Source organism: Watersipora subatra, chromosome 1 (assembly GCF_963576615.1).
Source record: "Watersipora subatra chromosome 1, tzWatSuba1.1, whole genome shotgun sequence".
Taxonomy (NCBI): Eukaryota; Metazoa; Bryozoa; class Gymnolaemata; order Cheilostomatida; family Watersiporidae; genus Watersipora; species Watersipora subatra.
The window spans coordinates 75,941,249-75,960,184 of NC_088708.1; the positions used below are offsets into that span (position 1 = coordinate 75,941,249).

The window sequence follows — 18,936 nt, forward strand, 5'->3', positions numbered from 1 at the left end:
TGTATAAAGCAAAGAGATTGGCTGTCGAACGGAGAATAAAAGAAGAGGCGCTGATTCTAAGAATATATAGCAGTGTGTTCTTTATTGCAAACCAGGCTCATCGAGCCAAACGCATCACCAGCATGTACAGGTCTTACGATATACATAGTCATATATACAATATTCGCGGGCGAGTGAATGATCAACAACTTGCAACTGTAACGTATAATACACAGAATACAATAGTAAAAATAGTATATTGATCGGATGAGTCTTATTTGAGTGTTATGGTGGGCGCTGACAGTGTGCTTCCAGAATCTTCCGGACTACAAAGGCGCGTCAAATTATGTACAACAATTGAGTATGCGATCAGCAGGGTTTAAAAAAAACATCACAAATAACATTCACAACAAATTAAGAAATAGTGATAGCATCTCTGTTAGGAATAGTAAAAGCAATAATATTTATATAAAGAGAAATGATTGCGTGGGTGGACACATGGTACAAAAATAAATTGGCAAGATAACAGCTTTAAGCTCCGCAGAAGGAACGAGGAGCGGTCGATGCAAACATTTGTATAATACGTTGCATAATTATAGTTATATATCAAATATGGTCAACAAATGATAATAATAATAACAAGGAATAACCAGTGTAGAGTATATCATGGAATCTTATCTGAATTGATTAAAATAAATGCAATAAGTTATTGTTACTCGAGATGTGGTTATCACAGAGGAGCGCTAGTGAGAAGGCAGTCCTTCTGCTATATCACAAACGCCCATAACTTTATGTTACAATATATTATATGTGTAAATTTTTTGGCAAGATTCACATAGCTTGACCATGTGAGTTTTGAATTCTATCAAAAATTTCCTAGAAGCAGTAAATATAATAATTATGATAATACTTGTGAGAATTGTGGTATTAGGTAGTTTGTATAAAAGTGTGCAGCATGCGTATAGAAATTTGAGCAGAGGGCATCAGATTAGCCAAGAGATATGAAGGAGCAGGTGTCCGCTAGGTGCTCAGGGAACCCATCGGGAGCTGTATTGAGCAGCCACCTGCATTGCGTGAGACACATCCGGATGACCTCCGATGGACGAGCCAGGTACCTGTACTGGCACAGAGACTCCAGGAGAAATCAATCCTAAAATATCATAAATCGGCTGTCAAATACATAATCACCTACATGCCTGCTCAGTCTTTGTAACACATAATCAAAAATTATCATGTAAAATATTACTTTGTTGTTCATTTCAATTTAGACTTTCTGAGCACATTGCAACCTTCAGACTCTTGTTCCTTTCAGTCACACCCAGTCACACCTGCTGTCGCCACCCTTTGACCTTTGACCTATTAGACATATGACCCACATAATCCCACAACATATACACCGCCGACCCACCTGACATATGACCTGCTGCCCCACCCTGCATGGATGGAAGGCTGCTGTGTGCTGGCTGCGGTCTTGAATAGTTAAGAGATATATCAAAGCTTCGGCCAGCAGTTGCTGTAACAGAATGTTGCGATGAACAATAAAAACTAAAGAAATAAATACAAACATAACAGGTTTGTCACCAATTACCTCTTTAAATGTCTAAGTTATTCTGCTTGAGCCTGGAGTCTGAACCTTACAAAGAGCAAGAAATACAAAAATTGCAGCATTTACAACCTCTTTGTTGCGGTATGCCTACCAGCTAGTCTTAATGCCCTTATCAATATCAACTAGAAAGTATGGTCTGCTATTAATAAGAGTCATGAGAAATATACGGTACGACAACGGTTACTAACCTTTAGGCAGTTTTTTGTTTGAGAAAAACTCCTGGTTGATGTACGTAGGTTTAAACACTCTTAAAAAAAATTGTTCAAAATCAGTATGGCTCGAGGAATATTCGTCCAACTACTAAAAGAGATGAGAAGAACATCTCTCCTACAACTATTTCATTAGATCAACTTACAAGGGAAATAGCTTGTGGAGGCAGCAGCAACCACGTTTGACTGGAGACACGAGGCGCTGTTGGGTGAGACACTACTAGAAATGGTATAGTTGGGTACGCTGTATTCGGCAGCGCTGCCGAAGTAGTTAGGCGCTGCATAGCCTAATGGAAGTTGGCTACTAGCAGCATTGGCATTGTTCGTTGGCTGATCCCTTCTCTGGTTACGCAGCTTCTCTTCCCTTCTCCATTTAGCTCTGCGGTTGGAAAACCAAACCTAAAAATATATCAACCGCATCAAAAAAATTGTAGAAGTCAATGAGAGTAAGAAGTCTCTGAGGGCTCATCAGGTAATTGCTTGAAATAATGGAAGCCGGATAAGCGCAAGGAAATGACAGCAAATTAAATGTGCAACAATTTGCTGCAAGAATTATATCTTTATAAAAATTTAATTGCTCATTCTTGCCGTGTGATTGAAGGAGCTATAAAGGCTCGATTCCCCAGACGACAGGTTAGAATGGCCAGGTGATGTTGACTCTACTAGTTTACAGCCGCCTTGCTTCATCGCCTCTACCTCAATAGACGTTTTGTTGCAACTCGGAATGTTTTTCAGCGAAAGAAGCTCTTATACGTGAATAACGCGCTGATATGGCTGAGGCACAATACATAAACATATTTTTCAAACACTCCTTTTGTGACGAGATGCTTTGAGACGCACTCAATTTCTAAAAGCTCCCTTTTCTTACCCTCTTCTACGCTTCAAGCGGTCTACCTACGGTCTACCTAATAAGGGTTGCGCAAAGCAAGACCTTGACCAAACGCTAAACATACCTGTATTCTCGCTTCCGGAAGATCTATCTCTTTCGCCAACCTTTCTCGAGCAAAAACATCTGGGTAATGCGTTCGTTCGAATTCTACAACAAAGCTTGGCATTAGGTAAATTTAACAAACAAACATTCATAAACGCGTCTTGAGATGTTTACCAAATCTTAAGTCATAGCGTACCTTTCTCTAGGGATTCTATTTGAGCGTTTGTAAATGATGTGCGGTTTCTCTGCAGTTTTCTTTTGAGCCGTAGGCGCATGTTGTCGTCTTCTCCTCCTTGCGACTCCCCTCCTGTCGAGTTGTTATCACCAACATCTTCACTGGCTGCAAGCAAAGATTTCTTAAATTCAGAATTAAAAGAAGAAGCCATATTCGGCTGTCTAAACATGTTGATGCAAAATGGTTAAACCTAACATTGCTACTTGTATTATAGTTTTTTAACAATCCGATTGCGTGATATAAAATCAGTGGAATGGAAATTGCGGCAGGCACGAGCTGCTCCAAGCAACTGTCTCTGAGGAGTAGGGTTGAGCTTGGCACCATCGTAGGCAGTTAAGTAGGTTCATATCTCCTTTTGTATTTACTCTTGCAGGTAACAAATAATCATCAGAAATCATGAAATTTCAAGCGTGTGCATTTGTCAGTAAATGCACTTTGACCCTTGGGCTAGCAGCAATTAACTCCAATTAACCCGTTATTTGAGGCTCTAATTGAAATCAATAGTGCACCAGTATTGTGAGTTTTTAATAATTTCATGCGTGAAACCGTTACACAGCAGTTATAACAAGGTTATTTACAGCTGGTAGCTAACAGTGTCTACATTTTAATATAAAAATTAAAATGGCGTACATATATATGAGAATCTATGGTAGCGCTCCCCAACATTTTAGTCTTTTTCAGCTACATACATTTCAAGCTTGACCTATACACGAATGCTTAATACCAGGATGATATGTCCAGTGAAGTACTTACTACATATTATTTTATACAAATTTAATCTTTGGCGTACTTATGCTTTACTAAGACTAAGCAATCGGTAGTAAGGAGCTAGTCGACTCTAGTAGGTTATGGAAGGAAAGACAATATCTCTGGCATTTCATAGCACAGCTTCTCCCAATCGTGTATTGCTACTGTACTGCACATTTACCCTTTGGCTTCATATTCTGTTGAGCTGGGATATTTGGAGGATACTGGGCAGAGAGTGTTGCTGGGTTGTTGGGGTGGTACCACCCAGTGGGTGGCCGTCCCCACTGGCCATTATAGAGCGCTGGGTACATGCTTCCAGCTGCCATTTGCTTCTGGTTTTCACTAGCCAAGTTTCTCAGCACCCTGTTTATTGATGACACCTGTAAAATCATTCAATATGCGATCAATAACATGTTTGTTTGACTCTATCTGTGAAGTGTTTCTATGATTTGTCAATTGTTGATGAGATATTAACTCTTCTATCACACTAGCTGACTAATTAGGCCTTCTTGAAGGTGAGAATAGAGATGGTAAGAAGAGGTAAACGAACACTGGGTATGTTGTCTTGGTTGCAGACGACTTCTTGTAGCAGCCTGTCTCGGATCTCCCAAGCGAATATTGACGGACATTCTCTTTTATACTGGGCAATCTTATTCACCACCTCAGCAGTGGCTACACGGGGTTTCGATCCACCGATTGCCCGAGGGCGGATCGAACCCGTTTCGTAATATCTGCAACAGCAAGATAAACCCAATTAGCCCACTGTAGATCAATGGTTTCATGTTGAACTAATTTCCAAGTCAGATATCCAGATTTCGGTAGTAAACTCACCGGCCTAAAATCTTGCTGACACAACCGTTGCTCACTTGAAGAATTCTGCTGATGTCACAAGGTCGAGCCCCGGAGTGGGCAAGCTCGACTATCTTGCGCCGAGTTGTCTCAGGCAGTGGCCTACCATTGACGAAGACTCCCCCGAGCTGGTTGACTCCGCTGTGACCTGCGGTGACATGCCATTCTAGCTGTACATCACCTGCACACACCGCTTGCCACAATTCTATTGCAAATGGCTGCTGCCAGTACAAAGAGTCTGAAGACTTTCTTTAATAATTTTTACCACTAAAACACTGTACATTCTGTTTATGCAATGATGCAACTAAAATCATTGATTGTGTTTTGTAGTGCGGGTTCAGTGAGTACAGCCATATAGAGTGTAGCTTTGGAACCAACAGTTGAGGTTTATTCCCACCAAGTAAGTGTGTAACATAGCGATCACTAGCATTCTGAGTTTATATAACCCTGTTCTCCTCTTACATAATTTAATTTTTATTCAAATCAAAACATTTTCTCTAAACTTTTTATGATGATTTCTTGTCTTTTCTCATTTCACTTTCCTCTTCAATTGTACTTTCCTTGATCTCCCCACCTTAAAACCATGTTTTTCAATTACAAATAATTATAAAGTTTCCCCGATCAGACTTCAGGTATGTTAAATGTGCAGGAGAAAGCTAAAGCTGTTTGACCTAGCTTCTGAATTCACCTTAGTTTGTATGCAAGCATCGCAGTTAATTAGGGCCCCAGAGACAGTTAAACTTTCAATTGAACACCTAATTGCATTAGCTAATTGCATCAAAACAAGACAAGAATCAAAATACTACCGTCAAAAAAGACACTAAAATGTAGCCGAAGACTTTAACCGCGTTACCTTCGTTTCCAGATGGTAAAGAGGCGTGAGTGGCAGTTCTAGGTGAAGCAGCGTACTATCCTTGCGTTTGTCACGACCTGATTACAACTGCCTTGCGCCACGTCTCGCATAAATAAGACAACTAATAAAGGCATTAAACATGCCCACTACTTGCACTGGATAATCTTTAGACTGAATTGTTAAGGAGTTATTGGTGCGTGCTTTGTCCCCATCTTAATCAGACCAGTAGACAAGGTTGTAAGGTCTTATACCTCTGAGATAAATCTAATTTTATGGTCATTCTTACTATCAAAATAACCAGAAAACATTGAGGAATTATTTTTGAAAATATTAAAATCCTTGAAAAATTAATATGCGCTTGAGAGAAAATTTTCTCAAAAAATTATTGGTGAAGCGCTGATGCATTATTAATGCGTTGCACTGAATAGCCGATGTATAGACACACATTCAAAAGTCTCCTTCAAATGAATTGAAAAAGTGTTGAATCGTCAACTGAATAGAATATCTAAGGGAATTATCCGCGCTCACAATGATATTAAATGGGTGCGTGTATTCGAACAAATCATTACACTTTGATCTGTGTGTATTCCTCTTACCTATTATAAAAACTCTATTCATACTGATTGTACATATAAATAGCAGAGAATTGTGAGATTCATAAAGAGATAGAGATCTTTCGAGAGATGGTTTTGATTTTGTGAGCAGACGGCAGCTGAGCGGGTCATGCGTAGAGCAGATATAGATTTAGGTATTGCCAATAATATTGAATCAATAAAAATAACAAATGATTATAAGGTAATGATACTCCCTACAGCCATAAACAAGCCATGCATTCGTACAGCGTTTTGTATGATGTGTAGCGACTAGAGCTCATTAGGCCTCTCAATAGCAAGCTGACAATTCATAGAGCTACTCATAATTCTTATATGATTACTATGATAAAAGCGTGTCTCACTGTTTCTATTAATTTCTCATCTGGTTTCCTCCAACAAAATTCATTATAAATGATCATCATATTCTCTCAAATTATCTGATAAATTTAAGAAAAACCAAACACTAAAAAATGAGCCCAAACACAAACTTAGCAGTAAGGAGAAATGGTTACATCAAGGTCCTATCTTCATAGAGGTTACACATGTCTTCATAGAGGTTACACATGTCTTTATAGAGGTTAGACGTGGCTACATAGAGGTTACACATGGCTACATAGAGGTTACACATGGCTACATAGAGGTTACACGTGACTATTACCTATGCTCCTGAAAGGTAATTTAAAATACCTCTAAAACTCAAGAGTAATCTCAACAGCTTCGCACTCTGTTCTATTTAAAATACTAATTCCTGTAAAACTAGACAATTACTGTGCTTGATGTTTGGAGTTTTGCATCTCAGGCCAAGAGGCATCAACTCCGAGTAATAAACATAAAACTATTACTTAGTCATTTGTACAGAGTATATTAAGAAAAAACTTAATATTAGCTGATGATCTAGCATCAAAGTTTGTAAGGTTATCCGCAATTTAAAAAAAAAAGAAATAGTATGCAAAAAAGAGTTGGGCGAAATCAGACTTGTTCATCAGATCAGTTGTCTTTAAAATTTAGTTAGAGAGAGGAAAACTCCTGTTTTAGCTAGTGCGCGTGACCAGTCAATAAGATTCCCATAGTTCACAGCACAAATACCGCACTAACTAAACATTAGATTGAATGAGTCCAAAGTTGGAACATGTCTTCATCAATAACAAAAATTGGTAAAAGTGCGACCTTGCTAGACATAATGGCATACCATGAATAGCAATACAGGGGCATCCCACTCGCATGTAATCAAAAATAGCATGCCTTAAAGAGCAGCAACAACTCAGCTGCCTATGTACATAATCACGCTTTGCTTTTCATGAAATCCATTGTAAAACTAGTGCTCCATAGGAAATGAGCTGACTGGAAAAAGGGCCGATGGAAGTATTCCTTCTTATCTATAATTGTTACCATTTTATTTCCTACTAAATACTTTTTACATACAAACAAAAAGTAGCTGAAAACCATTTGGTAGGCTACAATATACAAAAATATTCCGGCTCACCTCTCTTAGACCGCATGCCATGAGAGTCACTGTCATCCCCACCATCAGAATGCACATCTTCTCTGCTGTCAGACACATCCAAGCCCTGGCTGTCTTCTGGCACTACAGAAAAAAGAGTTCAGTACAGAAAAATTTATTAAAATTGTTAAGAGCTAAATCACTCAGAGGAGAAGACAACTCCTGCTTTAGTTGAAGTGTTTATTACCGGTATACGTAAACAATTGAACAATTCCGACTAGCAGTACAGAACATGTCTAGATAAGAAGAAACTTTAAATAAATCTATAAGAACGATGTAAATGCCATTGAGATCAAGTTTTTAAATATCTAACAGATATAATATTTATATTTAATATATATAAAATATAAATAAATATGTAATATGTATATTATATGCATAATAAATATAAATATTAAATATATATATTTAAAATGTACTTACTACATATATCTTTAACATGTATTTAATACATATATATTTAATTTGTATTTAGTACATATACATGTATATGTTTAAAATGTATTTAATATATATATATATATATTATTTAAATATTGTTTAAATATATGTATATATGTACATATTTAATACATACATATATTCAATACGCATTTAATATATATATTTATTTAATATATATATATACATATTTTTAATACCAATATTATATCTGTTAGATATTTAAAAGTTTGAGTGCAATGGCATTGAAATTGTGCTTATTATAAATATATACAGTTATATTAAATACATTATATGTATAAATATATTTAATATATATACTAGCGGAATGCCCGGCATTGTACGAGTATTAAAAATCAGCTTATAAATAGTGACAGGTAATGTAGTTGCCTGCCACTTGCCACTAGCCTGGCACCTTGCCAATGGCTAATTTGAATAAGCTGGTTTTGCGAAACTTACTAAGGAAAGCTGTGAGAGCAAGCGTTAGTGTCGCTGCGCCGTAACGTAACGCCATGCGTATTTTCACCCACATAGCGACATATATCAACCAATGAATTCATCAACCTCACTTAGCTTAATTGGTAAGATTAAGCTTCACGAGATTGATGTAGCCTCCCGCCTAGTGAGCGAAGGATTCTGAGATCAAATCTCGCATGGAATGAATATTTCATTGCTAAATTTTAAAAGCTATTGCTGGACAAACCAAACTACATACACACAAACTTTAGAATTCATATATATAGATGCATATTAAATATATATATTGCTGAAATAAATAACTACTTCAGTAGAGCTAATAGAAATTTTGAATGTGAAGTATAGAGCTAAATCTATATAATAGACATATTTATATAATAGTTATATCTATATAATAGCTATATCTATATAATAGTTATATCTATATAATAGCTATATCTATATAATAGCTATATCTATATATTAGCTATATCTATATAATAGCTATATTTACATAATAGCTATATCTATATAATAGCTATATCTATATAATAGCTATATTTATATAATAGCTATATCTATATAATAGCTATATCTATATAATAGATATATCTATATAATAGCTACATCTATATAGTAGCTATATCTATATAATAGATATATCTATATAATAGCTATATCTATATAATAGCTATATTTATATAATAGCTATAATTGCATAATAGCTATATCTATATAATAGCTATATTTATATAATAGCTATATCTATATAATAGCTATAGCTATATAATAGATATATCTATATAATAGCTACATCTATATAGTAGCTATATCTATATAATAGATATATCTATATAATAGCTATATCTATATAATAGCTATATCTATATAATAGCTATATTTATATAATAGCTATATCTATATAATAGCTATATCTATATAATAGCTATATATAACAGCTTGTACCTAGCTTTCAGCTACTGCCAATTTCAAGATGCGGCCTCTCTTTATGAGTACAGCCTGATGAGAGGAAAGGCTGCATCCATGAAACTGACAGTATCTAAATGCTGAGTACAAACTGTTCCTTTACGTAATCTTTTACTTACAATTATACAGTTAGTATTACTGAAAAGCTAACTAAAGAGAACTCCTGCCAATATTATTATCTATCTATTTATATATATTTAATACATATACTATATATTTCTGAAAGGTAGGTGCAAATTTATAACGCATAAAAAAAGTAAATAAAAGTGGAAAAATAGTAGTATACAATTTAGCCACTGAAAACATTATAATAACTTTTACGCTGACTGAGTGTTATGAACTCACAGTGTTTATTTGAATTGAATGACAATATGGTATAATTGATTATAGCAACATAAAAATACCTTATAAAAAGATTTAAACAAAATACTTTGAAGCTGCTCTATGAAAAAACTGTACAAAATGCCTTCTTAGCTTTCCAGTTTGTATATTAAAAATTTATTTTTAAAGAGTTTCTTATGGAACAAATACTAGAGTGTGAGACGCATCAAATACTAGAGTGTGAGACATGTATGTTACTCACTATCACTTACATGGATGTTCAAGTATTACTCACTATCACTTACGTGTATGTTCGAGTATTACTCACTATCAGTTACATGTATGTTCGAGTATTACTCACTATCACTTACATGTATGTTCGAGTATTACTCACTATCACTTACTTGTATGTTTGAATATTACTCACTATCACTTACATGTATGGTCCAGTTGTAAGTTACTTACATGCCACTACAGTTGGACAGTCCCGGGTTATAATTATTTGTCAGTATTACATAGACATAGACATAGCATGGCTACTTAGTGAAGAGTTATAATAATAGTTATCTAAAGTCATTTAAAAAGCAGAATTATTTTGAAGCTTTGGCTACGGGCTTACATAGGATGGTATCAACAGACTCAACATATGATTACTGAATACTTGAATACTTGAATGGCATGAACGCTTAAACAAATGGGCATGCGAACACAAATGGATATGACCATATTAATATGTGAACACATGCATACATGTGTACAACTACAACAATATATGCCTCAACACTAGACGCTGTTGTCATACAGTAACGTAGTATACATCATAGCTGAAGCTATCAAGTCTTTCCTCGATTCAGTTAAGTATTTCAAGTCCCTCTTAATGGTTATCTTATCAATCATGCCTTCTCCTTGCTACTATATCCACTGCTGGTGTTATTCTCGCCTGCATATTCCAGCTCCAAATATTCCTCAGTTTACAACTGTGCAAAGGACCAGTCTATGTCAGAGTATGTCTACGTCAGAGTATGTCTACGTCAGAGTATGTCTATGTCAGAGTATGTCTATGTTAGAGTATGTCTATGTCTGAGTATGTCTATGTCAGAGTATGTCTATGTCTACGAAAAAATGTCTATGTTAGAGTATGTCTATGTCAAAGTATGTCTATGTCAGACTACGTCTATATCAGAGTATGTCTATGATAATCAATTACTAAACTCACGTTTAACAGGCATGCCTCCTGATGGCTGGTTGTTGTTTGGTTCAGGAGACTCCGTTTTGAGTGAATATTTTGTATCACCGTTCTTGCAAGTCATTCGGCAAGTCTACAAGAAAGCATCAGACTTAGCCATTATACGCAGAATCATGGGTTTAAAAATTGTGATTCTTAGCTCGCTATCTCTCCGAAAAACACAGGCGGTGCAAAAATACAGTAAAGGTTTTACTTATTAGTTGAACCAAGTCTAAGAAGATTTTATTTAAACATCAAGTTACTGACTTAAGATATTTAAACATCAAGTTACTGACTTAAGATATTTTGATTGACAAGATTTCTGTGCAAACACTAGCACTTCTTACAGCTGAACTATGGACAGCTGTGATTCACTTTTTTTAGGTAACAGCATTTTCGATACATATTAGCCTTGGATATCTGTCAGATTCGTAACTCTGTTTGGAATCAATCCTGGACTCGTAATAGATGAGTGCAGAGTCAGACCTGTGGTACGAAAGGGCTCATAAATACAGGAAACAGAACCGACCTTAGCTAAACTCACTCACTACTAAACCAGCCAGTGAGCATTTTCTGCTTTTCTCTTCTCGGCATAAATTGTTCGTCTACTCGGATATCGCAACATTTTTTATTCACCTAAAACGCTTTGCTATATTTTCAGTAAACAAACAAAAGAATGCGGAGAATGAGATGAAAAGGAGTGCGCGTAAGGAGCTTTTTATTCTCGACGCAAGACTAGTGTTAGACTCAACATTAAGGGATGTTTTGTTGTGAGTGCAAGATAATTGATTAGCTGATAGGCAAAGAACAATGTTGGGACTCTGATTTAAATCCTTGAGCTCTACTTGTAGCCGACATACAAAGGTTGAATATTTGTCTTGACACCGATTGCGTTTCCCATCATTTCACTTCCTTCCTCAGATTTAATATTGTTGGCATAAAGGCAAGCTAATTCTACTAGCTAGCACCAGCAGCATCATTTCAATTCTAGGTTCAAGGGAGCGTAGTCAGGCTTCTTTGAAGAAAATGATAAAATAGTTGAAATTGGATATAAATTGATGCAGCCATCACTCTTTGGTTATGTAAAAATACAAATGCGCTTTATAGACAAATGAGAAAATATTCCAGCTAGACCCTGAAACAGCAGCTATGCTGCCAAACAATGTATCTATAACTAGTTTAGAAAGTCTTGTATTAATATGGTCATGCCGAGACATATCAGTGCAAAACCTTGGCCAAAGGATGTCTTGTAGAGCTGTATCATCAGTTACCACCTCTATGCTTTTAGTAACTCTATGCTTTTAGTAACTTTATGCTTTTAGTTACTTTATGCTTTTAGCCCCAAACTCTATGCTTTTAGCCCCAAACTCTATGCTTTTAGCCCCAAACTCTATGCTTTTAGCCCCAAACTTTATGCTTTTAGTCACCAATTCTCTGTTTTTCAACATTGTACTGAACTTCGCCGCACATTCAGCCTTTTTATACTCTATTTCCTGTGAGAGCTCTCAACTAACACAACAAACATTCAGAGTCATTGTCAAGCTCTATATCTTGCTACTAGTATTAAATTATTGACGCTATGAATATGGGTAATACCTAGTATGCACGATTAAGGTGCTTCAATTCAAACAATTCTCTTTTGTTTTTCCAAAAAATTTTTGTTTTTATTTTAGTTTAAAAACAGAAATACCCATAGCCGGCGCACAATGCTATTGAAAATTGGTAAACGAGGAGGTGGAAAAATACGCGTTAATTTTCTCCTCGCTAAAATTTGTCAAAGGCATTATTCAGACTGAAATGCTGTTGGCACATTTGAAGGTAAGTACTTTGTAAGTCTGTGGCGGAAACATAAAATCAAAGGTACATTTAGCAGCATCGAGTAATCAACGATCATTTAAGCGAGTCTAAACAAGCGGATAATTTAATATCTGTTGAAGAGGAGAAGCGCTGAAAAGGCGCTAACTATGATTTTTTCACACCATTAGCTAGGACACAAGCTGATTACAATTTACAAGCCTGATTAACCCTAATAAGCTAGCGGAGAAAGTGCAGAAGCAAATCAACAGCCAGTTAGCCATGACTCCGAAAGCATTGATGAGTAATGAAGCAGGTGATGCAATTGCTGATGCAGGCTACCCCTTATCAAATTACAATCACTTATAATGCCTTTAAGATCGCGCTGTTTCCTTAAATCAAACAACTTACCAACAAGCCAGAAAGTGAGATGCGCAGATGAGGAGAAAGATGAACCTGTATTATGTGTTGAGCGAGAGTCCACACGATGGCGAAGACATGCCAGAGTTCTGTGTTATTTGGTGAGGCAGAATAGAGACGATTAGCGAAGTCGATGCAGTGATGTGTAAGAAGGTATGATGACAGACTGACTATGGGACTGCGACCAGGTCCTTTCAATCAGCGATCAGAGGCTAATAACAATAGCCTTGTAAAAGAGCGCAGAGCAGCATTTCAAATGTATAGCGGAGGACAATACTGCGTGCGAGTGCTAAATGGACTTCAATAAAATAGAACTATTGGGATTTATATACAAACAATAGCTGTCTACGAGCGTTATGCCAATTGTGCCAAGCAGTTTTCGGAAGCAAAAAATTAAAAAACGTATCGGTGTTAAATTTCAAACACCGAGAAGAATTGCAGGACTCTGTAATTTTTAGCACAAATTATTGTTATTGTGAAGTTTGGCTGTCCAAGCTGTCATTAGCCTAGCAGCGAGTAGGCTTATTATAGGCAGGAGACAGGTGCTGGTTTAAAGAGAAACCATTTAAATGGTGTGTGATCTAACCAGCAATTACCTTGCTGAGATTGTCATGCCTCTGTCATGGAAATAATTATGGGTTACAATGACTGAAGCTCTCTACTGAGAACTTATGGTTCAAAGGTGGAATTGATCAATGTTACAGGGTACACCATGAAAGTAGTTGCCAAAAGTGTAATGAAGTTTAATGTTCCAAAAGCATGGCGGATAAGGCGCATCAGGTTACGTGAGCAATTGTATCCAAGCACTGATGCAGCGAGTTTAACCGCTCAATAAAAAATGAGGTTTGAATCCTAAGAGAATAGAGCTAAAGCAAGTTTAAGGTGAATAAAGAGACAATTAGGAAATGTTTACAAAGGAACTCGTTAAACAGTCGTGTCAGCCGGCATCACAAGGATGAGTGCCTTCCAACTGCCAACAAAAGCCTCTTACGCCCGGGCGCTGATGGGCTACATGATCAGCTCACTCTCATTCAACCAGCTCTAATCTTACAAATTCAATCATCTCTCTCATTTATATTTAGCGAAGATGTAATGGGGCATTAAAAATCAGAAAACAATTCCTATGGCCGATTGAACAGCGCACGCGACACGGCTTAACGAGGCAAGACATGATGTGATCTGATTATAATACGATTGTTAACATCTACAGATCTCCCTGATTGCGGTTTGCGCTCTCTTCCTGTTCGATGGTAATCCTTATGTGACTACCAATAATTGAAGACTGCGTAAGCTCATCATCACCGTATCATTGACATGTAAATATATAACCACAACTCGAGGAGTTGCTTCCCTATGATAAGCAAGGAAAATGGTTAATGCCAGGCATCGATGTTTCTCGCCGCTCTACTTGTAACTGTAATTTCAATGAACTCCAGAGAATTATGGTAATCTTTGGAAAGCTACTGTAAACGACATGATTGCCATTTTCAGCTGATTCAGAAGACATTCGCTGCGAGAAGGGACTTATTGATCAGACTGCACCGAACAGGTATTGACAAGCCGCTTTCTAATATAACAATTAGGCCGACCGTAAATAAAAAACCTTCTAAAAGATTGCGTACAGACTGCGTACGATCCTCGCACATGTCATACAAGACCGTGTGCCCATAATGCCCTCCACATATCCGAGGCACTACATCAGCCTCTAGCTATTAGAATCCTTTCATTAACCTATCGTCAAATATTTTTGCAGAGAATTGTCAAAATAAAAAGCCTTCTGAGTATTGTTATACCGTAAAGGGCAGCCAGGTGCAACTTTTGATGTTATTATGTTTAAAATTCAATTCAAATCTATAGAGCAGAATTAATATCAACATACTCTATTATGAAGCATTACATGCCTCTCTATTATACCATTTGGTCTCAAGTTGCACTTAAATTCTAAAAATAATTCTAGTCCGTGTTTACATAAAAAAATATTTGATTGCAGACGACAGATAACTGGCTGCATTTCTTGGGCATGAGTTCCGCTTGTCTAAGGGTTTAGGCAAGTGGTAGCCGAGAACTACAGAAGGTGTTGTAGTAGAAATCCTTGCAATTATTAACTTGCATTTTGTTGTGCCAATATAAATGTTATTAAGTTTTGCTAGGATTTATCTATATTTGTCTGAAAAGGCATAAGCTCTTGCAAAATCTTAATATGATGGGTTAATTAGAAGTTTGGCCAATTGGACCATCAAAAATAGCATTTAAATATCACAGAAAAACTTTGAATTTCTAGGGGAGCCGTTCGGTGGATGATTTCTCTTGCTTTACAGTTTGTTACAGCTAATGGAGTAACTGATGAACAAAGGCTAACATCTAAAGCTAGTTGAATTGTTTGTCATTTTCTTTTCTCTGTTTGTATTAAATTATTTAAAAGTTGCGTTACGAAAAATCATACGAATAGGGAAAAGAATGGTGAGATTGCAATTATAAGGCGAGATAGTCGTCGTTATAAACATGTTCTGATGAGAATCATACAATACAATCTAGGAAATGCAAGTGCTTTTGGAATATAGAGAATCGAAAAGCTGATCGACAGCATTACATTACCGAGCATATTCTAGATGTCTAATGTCTCAATAGGTTGCTGTCTCCGTCAGGTAGAAGTCAAACACGCTTTACAATGTCTGCGTATGGTAGAGTACCATAGCCAAGCATGATGCAGTAATGGCAAAGTTTATAAGGGTAAAACCATAGGTATTTGGAGCACCTGTAGCGTGTATGTATGTTGCGTGTGAGTATCACATAAGCGTGAAAAGAGTAAAACAAAACGCGGAGAGAAAGATATTCATCAGTTCCTGAGTACATCATGAAATCAAAGAGGCCATCTGCTTTAACAAAAGAACACTGATTCTTTTCATAACAAAACTTGACGAGTTTGATTGCGAAGGGGTATAATGAGGCCGGTGCATGATCCAATCTTTCACCAACTTTTTGTACATTGCCGAAGTCAGTCGAGGCCATAAACAATTGGCTCATTGACATTACACCTTTGAATAGCATAACTTCAACTTCAAAAACCCAAACAAACTCGGCTGGACAAAAGTATGGATTGAATCCGGTCTATTCTTCCCATGAAGGGTGGTGAAGGGGGTGCTTATTGTTCACCAGAGCTATCACCTCCTATCAATACTTGAGTTCAGATGCTAATCAGAAACTGAGCAATGTCATTGTTACCTAACACAAAGCGGCAATAAAGAACACCTCAGACTCCACTTATATCAATAGCGTGATTGAAGAAAAGGTGTGAATTAATAATACAGAGCTCTTGTAAGAAAAATAAATAATTTTGACAGTTGCTGTACAGTCGCTGACGATTCTAGGTTCACCTAGTCTTGCGCGGAATCTGCCAACAAAAAACTATTCCGCCACAAATGCCCAAAACTGTATGACAATTGAATATATCTCAGATGCTGTACGATCTTCTGAAAGCACAAAGCTAGGTTGTAAGTGTAAAAACGGATGCTGGCGTAGAACGAGAGTGAGCAGGCAAGAGTTCCTCAGAACAAGGCACCATTACACACATATTTAGGCAAGGGTAACTCAGGCGCTCACTCTGTCTAATTAAGCAATGCATAATTACTAAGCTCAGATACCTGGAAAATAATGTTGAGTCTACAAAACAAATATATAAAAATTTGTTACATGTGACGAACATACCTTAACTGTGTCCTATAATCAGCATGAACGAATACCTCAGTCAGAAATGCGGTAAAAATTGTCAAGTTTACTGCGGCAGCTGCATGCCTCTTGTTACAAAACTGGCATCTAACTTTTACCTTTATGTCCAGAGAGCGTAAGATTGCCAATTCTTCAAAATCATTCACTTATATTAGAGTCAGGATAAATGTAGCGTATGTCTGTTTACTTTTGGTGCAGAGACATCCGCAGCTGCCCAGGTTCTATTGGAGAGCGATTGCGGGACGAGACCACTGATTGGACAAAATTTCTTGTCATTTGTCTGAGACAATGCCGATTATGCGTTCAACTTTGAATGGACTTGTGTTTTCGCGCGATTACCAGCTGATGAGCAATAGCAATGGTGCGGTTAAAAGCCATATTGTTCAGCAGCACTGCGCAATAATCCGCCGGTGATTAATCGATTAACAAATCTTTATACAGATTATGTATGCTTTTGTTTTAGCTATTCTGAGGTGACTCTTAACAAAGCATTTGAATGTCTGGCTTCTTTCGGTGCATATATATCAAAGCATCGCTCGAAGAATGCCTTCTCAAGATATTTGTACTGGCTCCGCTACTCTTGCGCTGCATTTGAGGCAGCCAGCACCGGCTCTACCTTCCTGATCCACGATTCAAGGTGTAATCACAAGTCTTGTTTTGTTAGACTTTTTAAAGTTATAAACCCACACAAGTAGTCTCAAGATCTTGCACTTGTCAGTGAGAAGCTTTTATAGACGATTGATGTACAGGTCAGCAGTTTGCAAATATGACTAACACGCGTGTCACTGCTGCTGATGAAGTGATGCCGTAACAAACCAGTTTGTTTATACCATAATACTACTTTAAAACAGGGTTCGATTATGTGAGTGGGTCAGGAAAGGTCGAACCTGCCAAACTTTAGCTAATTTCCAAGCAGAGAATTCAAGTAGAGTAAACATAAATTTTGTAACATGTCTGGAAGTTGAAGAAACCTCTTGATCAGTTCTAAATATAGTCCAATCATTAATATTTGATAAAATTCACCAGTTAATCAATGTCAACTTATTTACGCTGTGAATTTGCAAAATAGAGTGTTTTTGTACAATTTCAGCATAAAACAAAACCTGTTTTCACATTGGCACCTGATCAATACATCAATCCTTGCTTTGGCCACAGAGAGATATTTACAGTGCATACAGAAACCAGCTTTTATTGTTACTCTGTTACAAGTTAACATTTTATCCCAAATTGGTTCGCATAAAAAACCACATCATTTGTAAGCCAGGAAATTAAAAAAATTCTTCCGTCAATACAAATGCAAAAGTGATGTAATATACAAAACCTATTTCATAAAAAATTTTAAAATAATCTGTTTGCCAACTCGTAAGGGGGCCCTAAAATTCAGAATTGAAAACTCAATATTTCCTGCAAGTTTTTTTGGATAGAAAAAATTTGAATAGTGATCAAGTGTCAGTTGCATCAAAATGTACTAAAATTGTATCATCAAACACTGCATTAAATGTCCAACTTATTTATTTGCACTTTTTTAAATATTTAACATTTTATATAAAAGCGACAATATAAGATAAATAATATATAACTAATATAAGTAATAAAAGTAATATATAGACTAAAACATCTGGAAAAAGGCTAAAAGATTTGTAGTGAAAAAAAGATTCAACTTTCCAGACAAGCTAGTCGAAACAATTCCACTTATTATTATTAGTGTAGTTTTCTGTAGCTTTGAATTTCACTTTATCTTACTTATGTTTAGTCATAGAATTAAATTTGAACAGAATACTTTTGAACAAAAATAATATATATATAAAATGCAATTTGTATTTTAGGGAGGTAATGATGTAATCATCTTATTACAAAATATATTAAAGTTTTGTTTTATAAAGTTGGAAAAGACACATTTAACAATTGAACGGTTGCCATGTGTGGTCATGACCGCACATACCGCAGCATGCTACCCACAACTTCAAAGCCACTCCGGGCAATGAGAGATGTGTAATTATGTGCAGCAGAGCCAAAAATTCTCTTCACTCAGTGGACCTTAGCACATGTCACCTTTATTCAAG

General features: G+C 36.5%; 1 protein-coding gene across 1 annotated transcript; it reads right to left on the minus strand.

The window, feature by feature from the left end:
* Nucleotides 1–65: 65 nt before the first annotated feature.
* On the minus strand, nucleotides 66–7,573 carry LOC137410494 (paired box protein Pax-6-like). Its single transcript, XM_068095922.1, has 9 exons — nucleotides 7,486–7,573; nucleotides 4,539–4,704; nucleotides 4,258–4,438; nucleotides 3,889–4,087; nucleotides 2,922–3,065; nucleotides 2,748–2,830; nucleotides 1,941–2,193; nucleotides 1,388–1,492; nucleotides 66–1,129 (listed from the first exon to the last, which is right to left on the minus strand). Exons 1-9 carry the CDS (start codon nucleotides 7,499–7,501, stop codon nucleotides 1,008–1,010), a joined length of 1,269 nt encoding a protein of 422 aa, XP_067952023.1. The 5' UTR covers nucleotides 7,502–7,573; the 3' UTR covers nucleotides 66–1,007.
* Between the last annotated feature and the right edge of the window lie 11,363 nt (nucleotides 7,574–18,936).